Source organism: Panthera uncia, chromosome A2 (assembly GCF_023721935.1).
Source record: "Panthera uncia isolate 11264 chromosome A2, Puncia_PCG_1.0, whole genome shotgun sequence".
NCBI lineage: Eukaryota > Metazoa > Chordata > Mammalia > Carnivora > Felidae > Panthera > Panthera uncia.
The window spans coordinates 151,815,477-151,833,777 of record NC_064816.1 but is presented as its reverse complement, the minus strand read 5'-3'; the positions used below and the strand labels follow the sequence as shown (position 1 = coordinate 151,833,777).

At 37.3% G+C, this 18,301-nt stretch overlaps 1 protein-coding gene across 1 annotated transcript; it reads right to left on the bottom strand.

The window, feature by feature from the left end:
- Window positions 1-2,479: 2,479 nt before the first annotated feature.
- On the bottom strand, window positions 2,480-3,471 carry LOC125930253 (olfactory receptor-like protein OLF3). Its single transcript, XM_049642023.1, is given in 2 exon segments — window positions 2,480-3,442; window positions 3,445-3,471. Coding segments are annotated over 2 exon segments (972 nt in total). The 5' UTR covers window positions 3,454-3,471.
- Between the last annotated feature and the right edge of the window lie 14,830 nt (window positions 3,472-18,301).

Genomic DNA, 18,301 nt, shown 5'->3' with positions numbered 1-18,301 from the left:
CATTTTCAGAGCTCTTTCTGTGCATACCTTGTGTTATAATTTTACCTTTTTATACTATTTCTTCTATAATAGTGTAAAAAACTAGAGCCCAGAGGCCAAATTTGACCCACTGCCTATTTTTGTATAGCCCACAAGAAGAAGATGTGTTTTACATGTTTTAAATGGTTTAAAAGAATATTTTAATAACTTATAAAATTCAAATTTCAGTGTTCATAAACTAAGATTTATTGGTACTAGCCACACTCATTCTTTTATGTGTTGTCTATGGCTGTTTTAGTGCTGCAATGGCAGAGTTGAGTAGCTGTGATGTAGACTGCGTGGTCCCCAAAGCCTAAAATATTTACAAACTGGTCAATTACAAAAAGTTTCCCAACCCCTGTCCTACAATACTGTAAACTTCCTGAGCAATGGCCATATCTAAACACTACTTTTATACCCTCAATGCCTACAGCAGTGTCTTCAACAAAGTTGATACTCACAGGATGATCATGTGTGACTTTATTTTAGAGAAGGCTAAGAACAAAGACAAAGTTGGTCATATCAGAGGGAAAATTTGACCATTATGACCCTGTAATTTATACTGCATGAAATTCCAGAGAATGGCATCCACAGCTAATGGGGCACGTTCTCCTAGACCCCACATGGGTTTTAACCTTCACCATTCCCACACCTCTTAATCCTGCCTTTCCTCTTCTACATTCTCCACAATGGGCACCTCTTCTTGTTTCACAGAGAAAACAGGTGCCAGTGAAAACCCTTCATCTCCTGATCATTAACTCCCAAATACAAATCAACCAAATATGAATTAAAGACTCAATGGAGAGACAAAGGGACAAAAGGAGGGCACCATTTTGAGGTTCTTGAAGAAAGTCGGAAGATTCACAATTATCATATTATTTCTCCTCTATCTCCCACAAATTCCATTTAGTCATTTCTCCCCCTTTTATCTTACTGAGGTTTATTGTCAGAGGTGAGGTACACTCACAGATGATGCTAACTCACTAAATTTACAAAGGTTGAGTAGGGCCTTGTGTTTGTGTGTTTGAGCTGGGGGGATATACAAGAAGGCTCTTAATATGGAGACTTGAAAGTAACATCTGCACAGCAGACTGACCTATCCTGATAACCCCAAATCCACATCAAAGCTGCATTATTTTTCTTATTTTTTATTTTTTTGTAGGGGGGAGTGGGCAGAGGGAGGGAGAGAATCTTTTTTTTTTTTAATGTTTAATTTATTTTTGAGAGAGAGACAGAGCATGAGTGGAGGAGGAGAAGAGAGAGAGGGAGACACAGAATCTAAAGCAGTCTCCAGGCTCTGAACTGTCAGCACAGAGCCCAATGCGGGGCTCGAACCCATGAACCGTGAGATCATGACCTGAGCCGAAGCTGGACACTTAACCGACTGAGCCAGCCAGGCGCCCCAAAGGGAGGGAGAGAATCTTAAGCAGGCTCTGTTCCCAGTGTAGAGCCCAACTAGGGGCTCAATCTCATGACCATGAGATCATGACCTGAGCCAAAATCAAGAGTTGGAGGTTCAACCAACTGAGACACCCAGGTATCCCTAAGCTGCATTATCTTTCACTGATTGCCTAAGGAAACTGTTTTTCTTACATGAACTATGTCTTTGATGTTTTATACATTTATCTCATTGCTTATTTGCTTATTTTATTTCTAAAGTTTCAGAGAAAAAGTTCGCTGAATTTTCAGAATTAGAGAATTTTTACCTTTGAATGAATGCTGATGTATATGCAATAAATTAGCAGTAACTAGACCTCAGATTTTTCTTACCAATAATGTCATTGTCTACAAACAACACCTGGTTATAACCTTATCAGGGTAAAACAAAAATTTTAGTTGATATTTCTCCACTCAATTATTATCTCCACTCAATTATTTCCATTACTCAAATAGTCTTTATATCCAGTAGTAGGTCTAGCACAAAAAACCTTCATCAGCTTTGGTAGCAACTTTCTTCGAACAATGACTCAATTACTGAATATGGCTACATATACTTACATTTTAAGTGAGTCTTCAAATTGACAATGATTTTGTTCCCAATGGAAATATGATAATCTTTTACAAAATGTGGATGAATAAAAACCTGTGTTCCAAGGTAAGACTCATGAATAGGTCACTGATCACAATGTGACTAATCAAAACAGTAAATTGCATTGTCTTCAATTACTCTCAGTAATTGTAAGTGGTAAATGCTATTGTCTCAATTACTGCATATGAATGAAAACTGAGTAAGGGTGAGAAGTTCACTCCTCTACTCCACTGAACAGCTGCTGTGACATAAAAATATACCCACAGCCCACACCCCAACCCAACCACTCAACTTCCTACCTAGCATCACCAGGACATGTATCATCATCTCCGTCCTGGTTGCCAGGACAATGCAGGTGATGCCTGCCATATCTGAGTTAAGTGAAAGAACTCACAGGCAAAGCTCCTTTCTCTAACTAATGCTCAGGATTCATCAAGTTGCCAATTTTGATGTTAATCCAGATAACTGCCCTAGTAGTTTCTGCCAGGCCCCCTTCACCTCCTTATTCCTTACACTATAAATCATAGGGTTCAACATGGGTGTCAAAACGGCATAGAAGAGAGAGATCAACTTCTCCTGAAGAATAGAGGGGCTGGAGCGGGGCTGGATGTAAGTGAAAATGGCCATGCCATAGCACAAGACAACCACTGCGAGGTGAGACGCACAGGTGTGGAAGGCTTTCTTTCTTCCCTCTCTGGACTGGATCTTCAGGATGGTGGAGATGATCTGGATGTAGGACAAGAGGACCAGGCAGAAGGGTGTCATCAGCAGAACGATGCTAGAAACCATGATTATGATCTCATTGGAGGAGGTGTCCACACAGGCCAGTCTGACCACAGCTAAAATTTCACATGATATGTGATCAATATAATTGTTTGTACACACGGGCAGCTGAAAGGTGATGGCAGTATGAATGAGAGAGTTGAGAGAACCACTGACCCAGGATGTGATGGCCAACCTAGTACAGAGCCCTCCATGCATGATGACCGAGTATCGCAGGGGGTCGCACACAGCCACATAGCGATCGTAGGCCATCACTGCCAGTAGAACAAACTCAATCCCACCCCAGCCTAGAGAGAAAAATAACTGGGCTGCACAGCTCACAAATGGGATTGCTTTATGTTCTGCAAGAAGATGCACTAACATCTGAGGAATGATGCTTGTGGCATAAGAGACATCAACAAGGGAGAGGTTGGTGAGAAAGAAGTACATGGGAGTGTGGAGTCGGCTGTCCAGGAAGATCAGAGCAACAATGAGGAAGTTTCCCAGCACTGTCACCAAGTACATGACTAAGAACAGAACAAAGAGAAAGACCTGCACATACAAGTCACTGGACAGGCCGAGGAGAATAAATTCTCTCACCCATGTCTGGTTATCTGTTTCCATTAAAAACATGTGAGAATCATTAATCTGCAAAAGGTCAGAGATAAGAGAACCTGTTGAATCAAAAAACCATTTTAGTGAATACATACTGTATGCAATTGGCTAGCCTTTACCAGATGTTTCAGACTATTCGCAGGCCAAGATGGAAGGTTTTATCCCAACATATCCACTCTGCATCAGAATCAGGCCAGAACCTTCATAAGGACGGGAAGTGGTCTCAGGGAGACCCTGTTAAAGCCTGGAGATAATGTAGTGCAATTCTAGGATCTCACATCTTACAAACTTACCTCAGATTCCAGAGCAAGTAGAGTTTGGTAGGTGACAATGGTAGGTAAAGTGATAAACAATGAAGAAAATTTGGTTGGAAAGTTTTTTAAAGCTACTTTACGTATGTCAACTAATCCCATCATAATGAAAAATGGTACATTTATTACAAAAGGAAATATTGGGAAAAGTCAGATCCTTGTGGAAAGATCTGGAATCAGAGAACCTAGATTCTAAAAATTGATTTTATTTATTATTTATTTACAGCTATGCGATTTGGGCTACGTGACAAGCTTTTATACATGAAACAGAGGCATATCATCCCACTCACAAGTACATTTAAGCTCAAACATAGGTAACTTATGAGGAAAGTACTTTGAGAACCATTACTAGTAGTAGAGGAAGTATTAGTAGTAACATGACCTCTGCCTTGGAGTAGATAAGGTAGCAAACATTATTTTCTCCACACATCCCCTCCACAAATTCAAACGTAAATAAAATTGGAGGCAAGCTTCTACAAAACTGAAGGTTCAGGAATGGACGGGAGGGCTTTGAAGACTTTTTGCTTTTGTTATTGCCCTTAATCCTCTTGGCCTTTGGTCTCTCTGCCTTCAGTGGGATCAGAAAGGGAAAAGTATTGTAACGGTATCTTGTTCTTTTTATTTTTCTCTTTTCAATTTACCACTACTAATCATTTAACCTTTGTAGGTGGGCTCAAAAGAAAGCAAAGAAGACTTGATACAGAGAGGAAAGAAACACAAATGTTTAAGGATTCTTCTTCATTGTCCAAGGCAGAAAAGAAAGTATGAATTCGCATAGATGTACATTGGAATGGAGTTTCCTCCTATTTCCCCCTGAAGGAAGTACTTTTTCAGTAGAACTAATTTGTTATTATTATGTCATTTTTGAACATTAAAAAGGGATACATAAGATTTAAAAAATATTTTGAATCACTGCCTGCTCACAACTTCCCTTTTCTTGCAGCCTACAACATAAGGGAAAATAGTAACTAAATGCAGCAAGAGAGATTGAGGGTAGAAATAGCTGCCCGCCCATCCCAAAACCCACACAGATATCAGATTAGGGTCACTAAGCAGAAAGATGAAGACTATCTATGCTTTAATTCTCTTACCTCTTAAACAACAAAACAGAACAAGTAGTCCCAGGAACACCCTACTCATTCATGATTCAGACACATGCATTTTCATAAATTTCTTTAATTACCTTCTCGAAACTTGATCCATTCTTTCAACAGTTCCTTCTTTCCTGCTTATCATAATACTTCCTCAACCACCCTTCACTTTGCTTTTCTTTAATCACGATTAGTCTGAGAAAACATTTACTTGCCTCAAAACCAGTGTTGAACAATTATTACAGTTAAGAGTCCTATTTTGCTCTCCCTCCAGTATAAATTTGTTTGTGTTCTCTTCTCATTATTCATTACAACTTTGGCTACCTTACCTTTTTGCCAGGTACCTAATGCTCCTTTAATATACAATAAAACCTGAAAGGCAGTCAGCAAGGGGGCAGAATAGGACTTTGTCTCATCCCATGGATGCTCTAAATAAGCACCTACATACAGATCCATTCCAAGAGAAATCCAAAAAGGAATGGGGCAACTCCTACTCATAGGATGACAGAAAATACCCACATCAAAACAGGTAGACACATTAGTGAGACACATCAGTGGCACAATCTCCACTACTAGTACAGTTCCTTACAACTGGGAGAGAACCCACAACTCCCAGCTTGTCTCTGAGGATTAAAGTAATTGGACCACATATCCAGCACCTTAATTTTTATGGCTGTCACTTGAGGGACTGACTCCTTAGCTATGTGATCCAACAGGACTCAACATTCAAGAGTCCCCCAGGTCCACAGAAAATAAAGAGACATTTATCTTACACATATACAAAAATAAACTCAAAATGAATTAAAGACTAAACTCTAAGGCTTAGAAACTCCTAGAAGAAATTATAGGGGAAACACCCCTGATATTGGTCTAGGCAATGATTTTTTTTAATTGACACCAAAAGCTCAAGCAACAAAAGCAAAAATAAACAAGTAGGATTACATCAAATTAAAAGCTTTTTTACAGCAAAGGAAACAATCAACAAAATGAAAGGGTAAGCTAGGGATTGGGAGAAAATATTTGCAAACCATATATCTGATAAAGGGTTAATATCCTAACTATAAAAAGAATGCATATAACTCAATAGCAAAAGCAACAAATGACCAGGTTTTTAAGATTAGCCAAGTCCTGAGCAGACATTTTTTTCAAGAAGACATACAGATGGCCAACAGGCATATGAAAAGATATCTCAACATCACCAATAATCAGGGAAATGCAAATCAAAATCACAATGAGATACCACCTTACCTATGTTAGGATGGCTATTATCAAATAATAAATAACAAGCATTGGCAAGATGTGGAGAAAAGGGAACCCTTGTACATGTTTGTGGGAATGTGAATTGCTACAGCCAACATGGAAAGTAGTATGGTATTTCCTCAATAAATTGACAATAGAAGTACCATGTGATTCGGCAATCCCACTTCTGGTATTTATCCGAAAAAAATGAACTCAATACCTTGAAGAGATATCTGCACTCCCATGTTCATTGCAGCATTATTCACAACAGCCAAGATATGAAAACAGTTAAGTATCTGTTGAATGGATAAAGAAATTTTGATATATATGCATACAATGGAATATTTTTCAGCCTTAAAAAAAAAAGATCCTGCGATTTGCAACAACCATGAAAGAACCTGGAGGTCATTACACTGAATGAAATGAGCCAAATACAGAAAGAGAAAAACTGCATGATTTCACCTACATGTGGAATCCAAAATGTCAAATACATAGAGAGAGTAGAAAGGTAGTTACCAAGGGAAGAGGAAATGAGGAGATGTCGGTTATAGGGCACAAAGCTGTAGTTTTTTTAGGATGAATTGGTCTTGAGATCTAATGTACATCATAATGACTATAGTCATTATGGAAATTTGCTAAAAGAATTGATTTTAGGTCCTTATCACACATACACATAAAAGGTAACTACATGAGAGAATATGTTAATTACCTCAAGAATAGTAGTCATTTCACTATGTATATGTATATAAAATCTTTGTGTTGTACACCTTAAATACAATTTTTATTTTACAAAATAACAGACATACAGACAATAAACCCTAGTTTACATTCTTTGTGTTATTTCGTGCACATGCTCAACAAACTCCAAGCCACATCTCTCTATGTATGTTTTGAGTTTTATTTGTCTACTCAAAAACAAAGAATCCATGCTGCCTACTCAGGGCATCGTATTAAACAATATACCCCCGCGATTCCTCCTTGGACAAGAGCACTAATAAAACACAATATGTGATATGATAGATACCATTGAAATAGTCCATGAAAAATTATCTTCTTAAAGCACTGCCACTAATGCCTGAAATCTATTTGTTTTATTTTGATCACTGTCCTTTTAATGAAATGGTTAAAAATGAAATATTTTTAAAATAAAATAAAATAATATGATATGGGAGTTTTATATGAAGTACCTAACCTTGTTGTAAACTGACCCTTGAAAATGAGTCATGTAAGAGTACAAAACTGTAAGTTTTGGTGTGAATGACACTGAAGTTGTGAGAAAAGTTAGGTCTGGACTACAGAGACAATTTTTTTTTCATTTAAAATATTACCATTGTTGGACTCTAGCTAAAAGTACCTCCATGTATCTTCTCATAATACCCAGTAACTATCAGTTACTGCAGATAACAGGATAGAAATGTTCTTATCTCTATGACAAAGAAATTTAAAAAAAAAAAGGCGTTGAGATTTCTCAAAAAATCCCTTTCTTTTACATGACACAATACACCTAACTTAAAAGTTAAATTTTAGTCAATCATTACGATCTTTCTTTAAGTAAAGCAAATTTGTTCATTGATCTTATGGAAACTGTTATATTTTCTGTATCATAAAAATTGAAATGAACAGGTTAAATGTTGTTTTTCAACCTATTCTATCTCCATAAAGTGAACCACAATTATTTTTCCTATTTTTAATCTCCTACAACCTTATAACACCTTCAGCTGAAAATATCTGTCACTTGAACAAGATGAAGAGGGAAAAATTCTGACAATGCTTCCTGCTGATGTTAAAACCAGGACTGGTCTTTATCTCCATGGGGTGGATAAAATTTAGCTTTGGTTTATTCCTGCCTCCCTTTATCTGAGTCTGTCTTCTAACATTTCATTTATGAACAAATACTTTCATCCCATCTCTAACTCTACATCAATGTCTGCCCTCCAGTAAAATGGCCCATGTTCTAAACTGCCCCTGCTTCTCCCCATCTTAAAAACAATATCAACAAAGTCAAGATCTTAAATTAAATATATTTTTAATGGCAAATTCCCAGGCAGTGATTTTTAGTAATATTTGTTGTAAACATCTGGGTATTTTGAGTCTTAAAAATGAAGCATCTCCCAACTATTATAATTTACTTAAATTCTGACCAGTGGACCTCTCAGATGGGAGCCCTTTCATTCCGACCTCCCCATAGTTCTGCAGTATGCCTGAGAGAAAGGGTATTGCCCCAAGTAGCAATTCTTAACATAAAGTACCCTTTTAGCCTTTCAGCACATCCTCCTCATATTCCTGCTCTAACTGTATTGATATAGCCTTGAGGAATTATGAGGACCTTCTTATCAAGAAAAAGATGACCCATACCATAGACAAACCAAGGATGACAGAACTTTTCATATGTTGGTACACACAGACAGGCTCATCACTTGTGATTCCCTAGAGATGTCTTCAGATGCTGCTGTCCACATTTATTAATCGATTTTTAGTTGCATTTAGTTTCCATTGCTACTTTATGGACCAACACTCCAAAATACTCAATTTTCCTTTGCAAGGAAGGAAGTATCCAGGGCTTGACACATGGGTATATTTGCCTATTCAACATTCAAGGCCACATTTAACATCTTACACCAGTGAGTATGTTATACATTTAAATCTATCTAATAATGTTTTCCATTTCTATTGACTGATGGCTTCATAAATTATCTCTTCCCCTTCCCCCACATTAGGAAGAGAGAACTATTGACTTGAAAAGATTCAAAGGAATGCACACTATAGGATTCTTCAGTATCTCAACTTCCAAGATTGGATTTCAAAATAAAACCCCTTTCCACTATTCGTGCCAATTCAAAGAGTGCATGAATGGACAAAATCTTGGATCAGCCTCAGAAACCCAACCTGAAATACAGTTAAGGTTTGTGGGTGATCCCCTTCTTTATATTTTCCACCACTTATTACAGAGATGAGGCTCTGTGGCTAAGAGAGAAAATTCCAAACGCTTTTCCTCCCCTGAAAGTTTGCGCATCATCTTTTAGAACACTCCCTTTGAGTTATAATCATATTTGGCCTTCTCATTGGAGTCCTCTATAGTCTTAGCAGAGACAGATTATAAGTCTTGAATTCAGAAGCAGAGCATATGAAGCTAACTCCCACAACCCACAGATATTCTTTCTTTCATGCTGAGCATACTTTTAAACAAGTGGGTTATCAATGGAAATGGCACTTTAATTTAAAGAGAGTCCTCTAAAATGTGGCTGAGTAGTTGGATCACTGACCATATCCAACACAGGCAGGCATATTTGCAATATCCCACTGTTTGGAAACAGATGATCCCAGGGCCACTTGGGAAGGTGATGTTTCAAAGATAATTTTTAACTCTGAGAAAGCAATCAGTTTTTCTTTTTGGTTCTTGTTATCTACTTCATACCTGGGTTTTGTTACCTGACTCTTCACATACACCGAGTCCAATTATTGAGGACCCAGTTTCTCCAACATGTGCAATCCTGAAATTCACCTTTTGTGATATATTTTATCATAACTTCATTCTGTAAATGCTAAGCTTCTTTATATGTCTCATCCTTTGTAGGAAACACGACTAGTACAGTACAAATCACTCAGTATACTATGTCTCCACAGTATAATTCCTCCAGCCCATTCTAGAGGAACCAACCCTGAGTCAGAAGACCTTATTTCTAGTCCCAGCTCATATTCTTGAGTCTATATCAATTTGAGAAATCCATTTAATCAGCTTTCTATCATTGAAAGGAAAATTCAAATACTTTGTATATATACTGTTAGAGAAATAACTAAGATTTTTTTTTTTGCATTTGCAGAGTATGGTAACTTCCTTTGTTTATTTGCCTTTTTTTAAATCAAAATATTTTTTTAGGAATAGAATTTAGCAATTCATCACTTACATATAACACCCAGTGATCATCCCAACCAGTGTCCTCCTTAATGCCCCTCACCCCTTTAGCCCTTACCCCAACCGAATACTCCACCAGCAACCCTCATTTTGTTCTCTGTATTTAGGAGTCTCTTATGGTTTGTCTCTCTCTCTGTTTTTATATTATTTTTGCTTCCTTTCCCTTATGTTCATCTGTATTATATCTTAAATTCCACATAAGTGAAATCTTATGCTATTTGTCTTTCTCTGACTTGTTTTGCCTAGCATAATACACTCTAGTTCTATCCATGTTGTTGCAAATGGCAAGATTTCATTCTTGAAAATTTTTAAACAATTGACAATTTATCTTAACTGGAAATGTTATATACTCCTACTACATGTTCAAGAATATCAAATCCTAACGAATCACTTCACAGATCTAGGCTTGTTTCCTAAGTGTTTTCTGCCCAAAAGATGCAGAATTCATCCATAGGGACTCCACTTTTTAATTATTAATCAGTTGCTTCCTTCCATTCCTTGCCATTACTCTCTTTGTCTTTCTCTCTGTCAGTACATACCTGCAGAATCAAGAACCCTTAGAAGAGAAATGTACCTGAGCCCCCAGCATTAGGAAGGCAGAACCACTTTTCTACACTTCTTATACTATTCAGAATGAGAAGATCACATCCGTGGATCACACCCCTGATCCAAAGTCCCTAACAAGTCAGATCTGTTCTACTTCTGCCCCTCTAGACACCTCTGTGGGCACCCCCTCTCTGCTGGTGCCTCCGTTAGCGCTCCCAAGCATTGATTAGTGCCAGACACACAGATGTGTCTGCTTTAATCTAAGTTTATGTTGGTTTCTAAAGAATGCTCCCCTCCAGCAAAGACATGGACCAGAGAGATGAAGAGTCCCAGACTCCTCGGGCTCCTGGCTAAGGTATCACCTGGGACTAGTTTAGATTGTGAGGGCAACAGCTACTAGAAAGTTCACAGGTGCCCTGCAATTGGCTCCAGCGTAAACCTAATGTGATACAGCAGTGTCTGAGCAACGTGAGGCTGACAGACTCCCCTCAGGAGCTTTATGTGTCCGTGGTTGATAGCACTCCCAGTCCTCGAGGGCAGGGCCTCCATGCTGCCCTTCTTCTCCCCGTGAAGCCTGTTCTTCCCCATCCTCATCAATCACAGCAACCCGCTGAAGCCTAGGGTCATTCTTAAAAGCCAGAGATCCTAGATTTCTGAGGCTTTATGATATTCTCCTGTAGCCCCAACCTGACGTTTAACACTCATGCCCCTATTCCACTGAGCAGTGACTGGGTCTGCAACCAAACCTGGTGAAGAAAAAAAGTTACCCCCTTTGGCTCCAGGATACTGTCATCTCTCCTTCTGAACACAGGAGCATTATCTTCATTCCTCTGACATGTGCAAAGAGCCCACTGGGTCCTGCTGTGAGCTTTGCACAGATGGACGCACACCTTGGTACTCTCATGTACTCATGAGTACTATTGTCTCACGGCACTATTCTAGTTTTAAGAATACTAACACCACATACAAAGATTTAAGACTCCAAAAAAGATCCCTGAAAGGGGATGTAGAAAATATTAAGCTTTAGAGGGGGAAAACAAGGAGAGGAAAAAGGTAATGGAGATTCTCAATGTGGAAGTACAGAAGTGTTAGTTTTCTATACCATTCCAAATCTTTAATTTTTATGAATAGACTTAATGTAAAATTCACAGAATGCAGTCTCATTACATCTCTGATATATTCTTCAGGCATCATATAAGTGAAACATTTGTCCCTTCCTCTCCCAGTCAAATACCCAGTCCCTCTCAGCACCACCATGTACATATCCACACACTTACCTGCTGTCCACACCTCCCCCCCGGCCCATGCTCACTCAGCCATCTGCTTGTCTGCTCAGCCACCCACTTAGGCATCCCCTCAGCATCTACATGCCACCTCACCTACTTCCCTAACGTCCAGGAGTTATCTCCCAGGCATCCTCTCTTCTCATCCATATGGGTGTCATCCCGCTTGTCCACTCATTCTGCCATGTTATCGTAACGCCTGACACCACAGCACCTGTGACTTTGACAATGCTGCTGTGATCATCCAGGCAATAGAAAGGGAAAGTAGAGATGCTTCTCTTTCCTCACCTGAGTCCCACAGAACTGACAGAATTGGTGGGATACTTTGAGGAAAGCTGGAAACATTCCATGGTTGGGAGAGCTGTAGTCACCGAACCCAGACGTTCACATCACTGCTGTTTCTCTCCACTCATCTGTAGACAACAAAGGAAACTCCCAAATTCCAAGCATTGGTAAGGACCCGACAGCACTCTCAGTCACTCCTGCTCCTAACCTGGGGGACCTTCCTAGTCATTCAACCTCCATCACTCAGCAAGTTACATCAACTCTTACTCCAAATATTTGTGGCATGGATCCTTCCTTTCCATTGTTAATGCTGCTGACTACCATTATTTTAGCCTTTGTAACCAAGTGCTAAGTAATTTCACTTCTTTTCAATGCTTGATAGGCATTGAAAACTTACTGAATCAGGTATGTCGCAGAGGGTGTTTTAATCACCCTTTCTGGTTTTTCTCATAGAATGCATTTGAGAACGCCTGGAACAACTCATTCTGTAAACCAGTGTCACATTTATCTTTCATTACAACATTTTATTCTACCATTACTTACTTCACAAATATTTGATCTAAAATCTCCAATGACTCTAATGCCATATCTCAACTGGGAGAGAAGAAATTCAGTCAGTCACAATCTCAATTTTCACCACTTGCCTCCCCTGTGAGCCCCCACTCATCCTACAATTCGTACTGTTCCCCAAACAGAAAATGCTCTCTTCTGACTGGGAAGGCCATCTTATCAGTGTTGGCCTAGGAACTGGAATAGTTTCTAAACACAATAATATGTACTATCAACACGTATGTTTTGTTTGTAAAAAGAACATAAATCTCTACCCCAAACATTGCATATAATTTGAATATGCTACTTCCAGATAAGTGGTTTGTTGACTTAAAATTGCTTGGCCTGAAGAGATTTTTTTGCTATTGTTATACTAGTACTTAGTTGAAAATTAGTGCCTATTTCCCTGTTTTACTTTGTCTGTTAAAACAGACTTTAAAGAGTAATTTAGCCTCTTCTAGATTCCTTTTAGGTTGTAGGAAGTTTGAATGAACATCACCTCCATCTTAAACAAGAAAAGATCAGATAATCTATAAAATCATAACTATTCTTAAAAATCATCAGAAAGCTGAGGTTACAAGAAAACCAAATAAAATGAAATCTCAGGAATGATGGTTGCATCCAGAAAGGCCTGGGACATGGGCTCTACCTTACCTGGGCCAGTGTATGTGAGGAATGTGGGGCACCATGTAAGCCTGTAAGAACTGATTTATCAAATTGCTAAAGGCTGAATGTGGGAGTAATATGAATATACAATGGCTAGGAGACAGAGGAAAAAAAGAAGCATTCACAAATATTCTCAATACTTTTTCCACATACTTAGACCAAGCCTCATAAGGATGTTTGAAGAAAGCAGAAAACCAAAGAAAGTCTCCTTCATAGTGCGGGTCTAGGTGAAGGCAGCAACATCTGTCATAGTAAGCTAAGGAACTCTCCAATCACCAAATCATCTCCATTATGCAACAAAAGCCTGAAGCCACAGGGGAAGGACAGCAAACCTTGTTTTCCTCAGAGACAGATAAATAAAGACTCATTACTGAGGGAAGGGGGAACAGAAAAAAAAAAACTCTAACTCTGGGGTTTCCATTGAGCAGGAGACCATTCTGGATCAGTACATTAGCCATCTCCTAAGACTGCAGAAGGGGCAGGATCACTAAGAAATTCTGAAACACAGAGACAAAAGATGTTCCTGAGACTGAGAAAGAACCAGGACAAAGGGAATAAAACCTCACCCTCATTACCAGGCCAGCAGGAATTAAGGAACAAGTCAAAGCTGTTATCATGGAGTGGGGGCAGCCAGTGAAGACACACTCTCCAGATGTAGCCTAATAGAAAGAGACTAAAACTCAGGATGGTTGAGACTGGGAAAAGCCCTACAACCACTGACCATCCCACACTAAGCATAAGTCATAATAGAGAAAAAAGAATTTATTGGTGCACTGAGGATAACCATAGCAATATAAAACTCAAACTCAATGTAATCCTAGCTGCACTGATTCCCACACCTCATACACACTACCTCTTAGGGTAAACAGAAGAGAAGTGTCTCCTGCAAAGCATAATACTATTTATCTCATAGCCTGTTATCCTACACACACACACACACACACACACACACATTAAAGATCAGAGAAAAATCAAGAAAAAATATGCTCTTACTGGACCAAGCAATTCACAGAACCAGAATTAAGTATCTGCATGTGGGAACTATTAGAGAGAGCTTTAAAATAACTCTTACTAAAATTTTAAAGGATATAATAGAAAAGATGGACAGTGTCATAAATGCATGAAGAATTTCAGCAGATAATTTAAAAGTATATGGAAGAATCACATGGAAATACTAGGCTGAAGAACACAGTAACAAAGATGAAGATTGATTAAGGGTAAACTCAACAGAACTGAGAAAAAAATCAGTGAGGATAAAGTTGATAGAAATTAATAAAACTGAAACACAAAGAGGAAAAAAAATGATGATGATACAAAGAGAAGAGAACATGGGATAATATCAAACACGCGAACATACATGAAATTAAAATGTCACAGCAAAGAACCGCTAGAACACAAAGGAATTCAGTAAAGTCACAGGATACAAATCAACCTACAGACATTTGTTGTATTTTTATACACATATAGTGAAGCAGTACTATTTGGTAAAATTGAGAGCTAAAAACTCATTTAAAAAACTTTCTAACACACTGTAAGATAACGAATATGAAACATAATAGCAATGTATTCAGTGTTTATACCTTATGTGATATAAAATACACGGCAATAATAGCACACAAATGGGAGGGAGAAAATGGTAGTATACTGTTTGAAGGTTCTTATGCTTCATATGAAGAGCTATTACACTATTTAAGATTGATACTTTTAAATGTATAATGTAAACTCTAGAGCAGCCATTAAAAAATTTAATTGGTATAGGGGCGCCTGGGTGGCGCAGTCGGTTAAGCGTCCGACTTCAGCCAGGTCACGATCTCGCGGTCCGTGAGTTCGAGCCCCGCGTCAGGCTCTGGGCTGATGGCTCGGAGCCTGGAGCCTGTTTCCGATTCTGTGTCTCCCTCTCTCTCTGCCCCTCCCCCGTTCATGCTCTGTCTCTCTCTGTCCCAAAAAAAAAAAAAAAAAAAAAAAAAAAAAGTTGAAAAAAAAAAAAAAAAAAAAAAAATTTTAATTGGTATAAAACTAGGCTAATGGTAATGATGAAATGCAATAAAAGTATAGAATTGATCCAAAAATCATGTGAGAAAGAGAAAAAATGAAGAAATAATATATGGAAAAAGCAAAAACTAGGGAGATGATAGATTTTAGTCAAAACACAGCAATAATTACATAAATACAAGTAGTCTATCTCAGTTGATTAAGTAAAAGATTGAGATTATGAGGTTAGATAAAACACCAGACCTAATTTTATTCCATCTAAAGGAAAGGCACTTTAACTATAAAGACATAGACATGTTAAGAGTAAAAGGATAAAAGTATATACCATTAGAACACTAACTAAAAGAGACCTGGAGTAGCTATATTAATATAAAATATTAACAGGGATAAAGAGGGACATTGCATGATGGAAAAGGGTCAATTCATCAAATTATAACAATCCTAAATGTATACACACTAACCAGAGGGTTTCAAAACTGATGAAGCAAAAACTGATAAAAATGATAAGGGAAATAAAGGCACAATTTTAGTTGAAGTTTCCAAATAACTCGGTAGTCAATACAGCAAGTATACAGAAAATTGTAAGGATATAGAAGACTTGGCCAACACTACCAAATGACTTGATCGAATTGACATTTATAGAACATTCTACCAAATACCAGCAAAATACACATTCTTTTCAAGTACATTCAAAAAATTCACCAAGACGGACAAAACCCTGTGCCATAAATAACACTCAAAATACTCTTAAAAATGAAATAATACAAAGTACGTTCTTAGATAAAATGAAACTAAAGCAGAAATCTATAACAGAAGCATGTATGTAAAAATTTTCAAAATTAGAAAATTAAGCAACCCAGTTCCACATAATCTATACATCACAAAGGAAGTCCCCCGGGAAATTTAAAAATATTTTAATTGCATGAAAGTGAAAAAGAGAAAAAATCTGTGAGACACAACTGAAGTGGTTCTTAGACTTGGAGGATTATATGCTCACATGAGAAACAAGAAGAGTCCCAATTCAGTAACTTGAATTTCCAGCTACAAGAAGAACAAATTGAACCCAGATAAGCACAAAGAAGGACAAAATAAAGATAAAGGGACAAATAAATAAAATTGAAAAGAAGGAAAATAGACAAAAATCAATGAAATAGAAATCTGGCTCTTCATAAAGACTGAGTTGATACATTAGCCAGACTGACCTCAACAGAAAGAGGGAAAAGATACAAATTACCAATAACAGAAAAAAAGGGGACATTTCTATAAATCCTACAGACATTGAAAGAATAACTAAAAGGATACACCAATCCCCAAAATGCTCATAAATGTAACAACTTAGATAAAATGGACAAATTCATTAAAACATACAAAGTAACACAGCTTACTTTAATAGAAATAGATATCTGAACAACTTTATGTATATAAAGAATTAAAAACATTGTTCAAACGTTTTCAACAGAAAAGTTTCAGGTCCAAATGATGTTAATGATAAATTCTATCAAACATTTAAGGTAGAAATATCAATTTTACACCATTGCTTCCATACACAGAAGAGGAGGCAACACCTTTGAACCCATTTTACGAGACCTGCATTACTCTGGTGCTAGAATCAGAAAAAAATATTACAAGAAAGGAAAAACCATACAGCACTATCCCTCACTAAGATAGACACAAAAAATTCTTAATGAAACTTAGTTACTGAATCAAGGAATATTAGAAATGATAATACCTCATGACCAAGTTTGATTTAGTCTCGGAATGCAAGGCTAATTCATTATGCAAAAGTTAATCAATGTATTTCACAACATCATCAGTCTGAAGAAGTAAAACGACATGATCCTCTCAATAAAAGTAGAAAGAGTATTTAACAAAATTTGACACACATTCATGATAAAAGCTGTCAGCAAACTAGGAACAGAGAACTTCCTCAATCTCATAAATGGCATCAAAGAACCTTTAACTGAATTCATTCTGAATGGTAAAAGATCAAATCCTTTTCCCCTAAGATTGGGAATAAAGCAAAAATGCCCTTTTGCATGACTCTATTAACACTGAATACTAACAGTCCTTGCCAGTGCCTTTTATCAGGCAACAGAAATAAAAGGCATGCATATTGTAAAGGAAGAAATAATGCTGTCTCTACACATACATGACATAATTATCTACGTAGAAAACCCAACTAATCTACAGGAAAGCTACTATAACTAATGATTTCAGCAAGTTCACTAGGCATGATGTCAATATACAAAAATAAATTGTACTTGTTATCAATAAAAAATGGAAAATGAAATTTAAAAGGCAGTGCTGTTTATAATAGCACATAAAAACATTAAAGAAATTAGGTACAAATCGAACAAAATATATGATAGGTCTCTATGCTGAAAATCATAAGGCACTGATGAAAGAAATCTAAGAACACCTCAATGGAGAAACATTTACCATGTTTATGGAGTGAAAGACAATATTTTAAAAATAATTCTCTTCCGAACAAATTGAGGGTTGATGGGGGGTGGGAGGGAGGGCAGGGTGGGTGATGGGTATTGAGGAGGGCACCTTTTGGGATGAGCACTGGGTGTTGTATGGAAACCAATTTGACAGTAAATTTCATATATTAAAAAATAAAAAAAATAAAATAAAAAAAATAATAATAATAATAATTCTCTTCCAAACTGATCTGTAGATACAATGCAAAACCAACCAAAATCCCAGCAGAAATTTTTGTAAGAATTAATCTGATTCTCAAAGTTAGTAGAAAAACACAGAATCTAGAATAAAACAATTTTGAAAAAGAACAAAATTGGACAACCTAGACCACCAATTTCAAGTAACAGTGTTAGATGAAAGGAACAAAGGAACCGAAGAGTCTAGAAATGGATACATGCATACATGGACAATTATTTTTGGAAAAGGAAAAATTTTAATGGATAAAAAACCCAGAATTTCAACAAATAATAATGGATAACTAGATATCTATATGCAAAAAAAAAAAAAAAAAAAAAAAA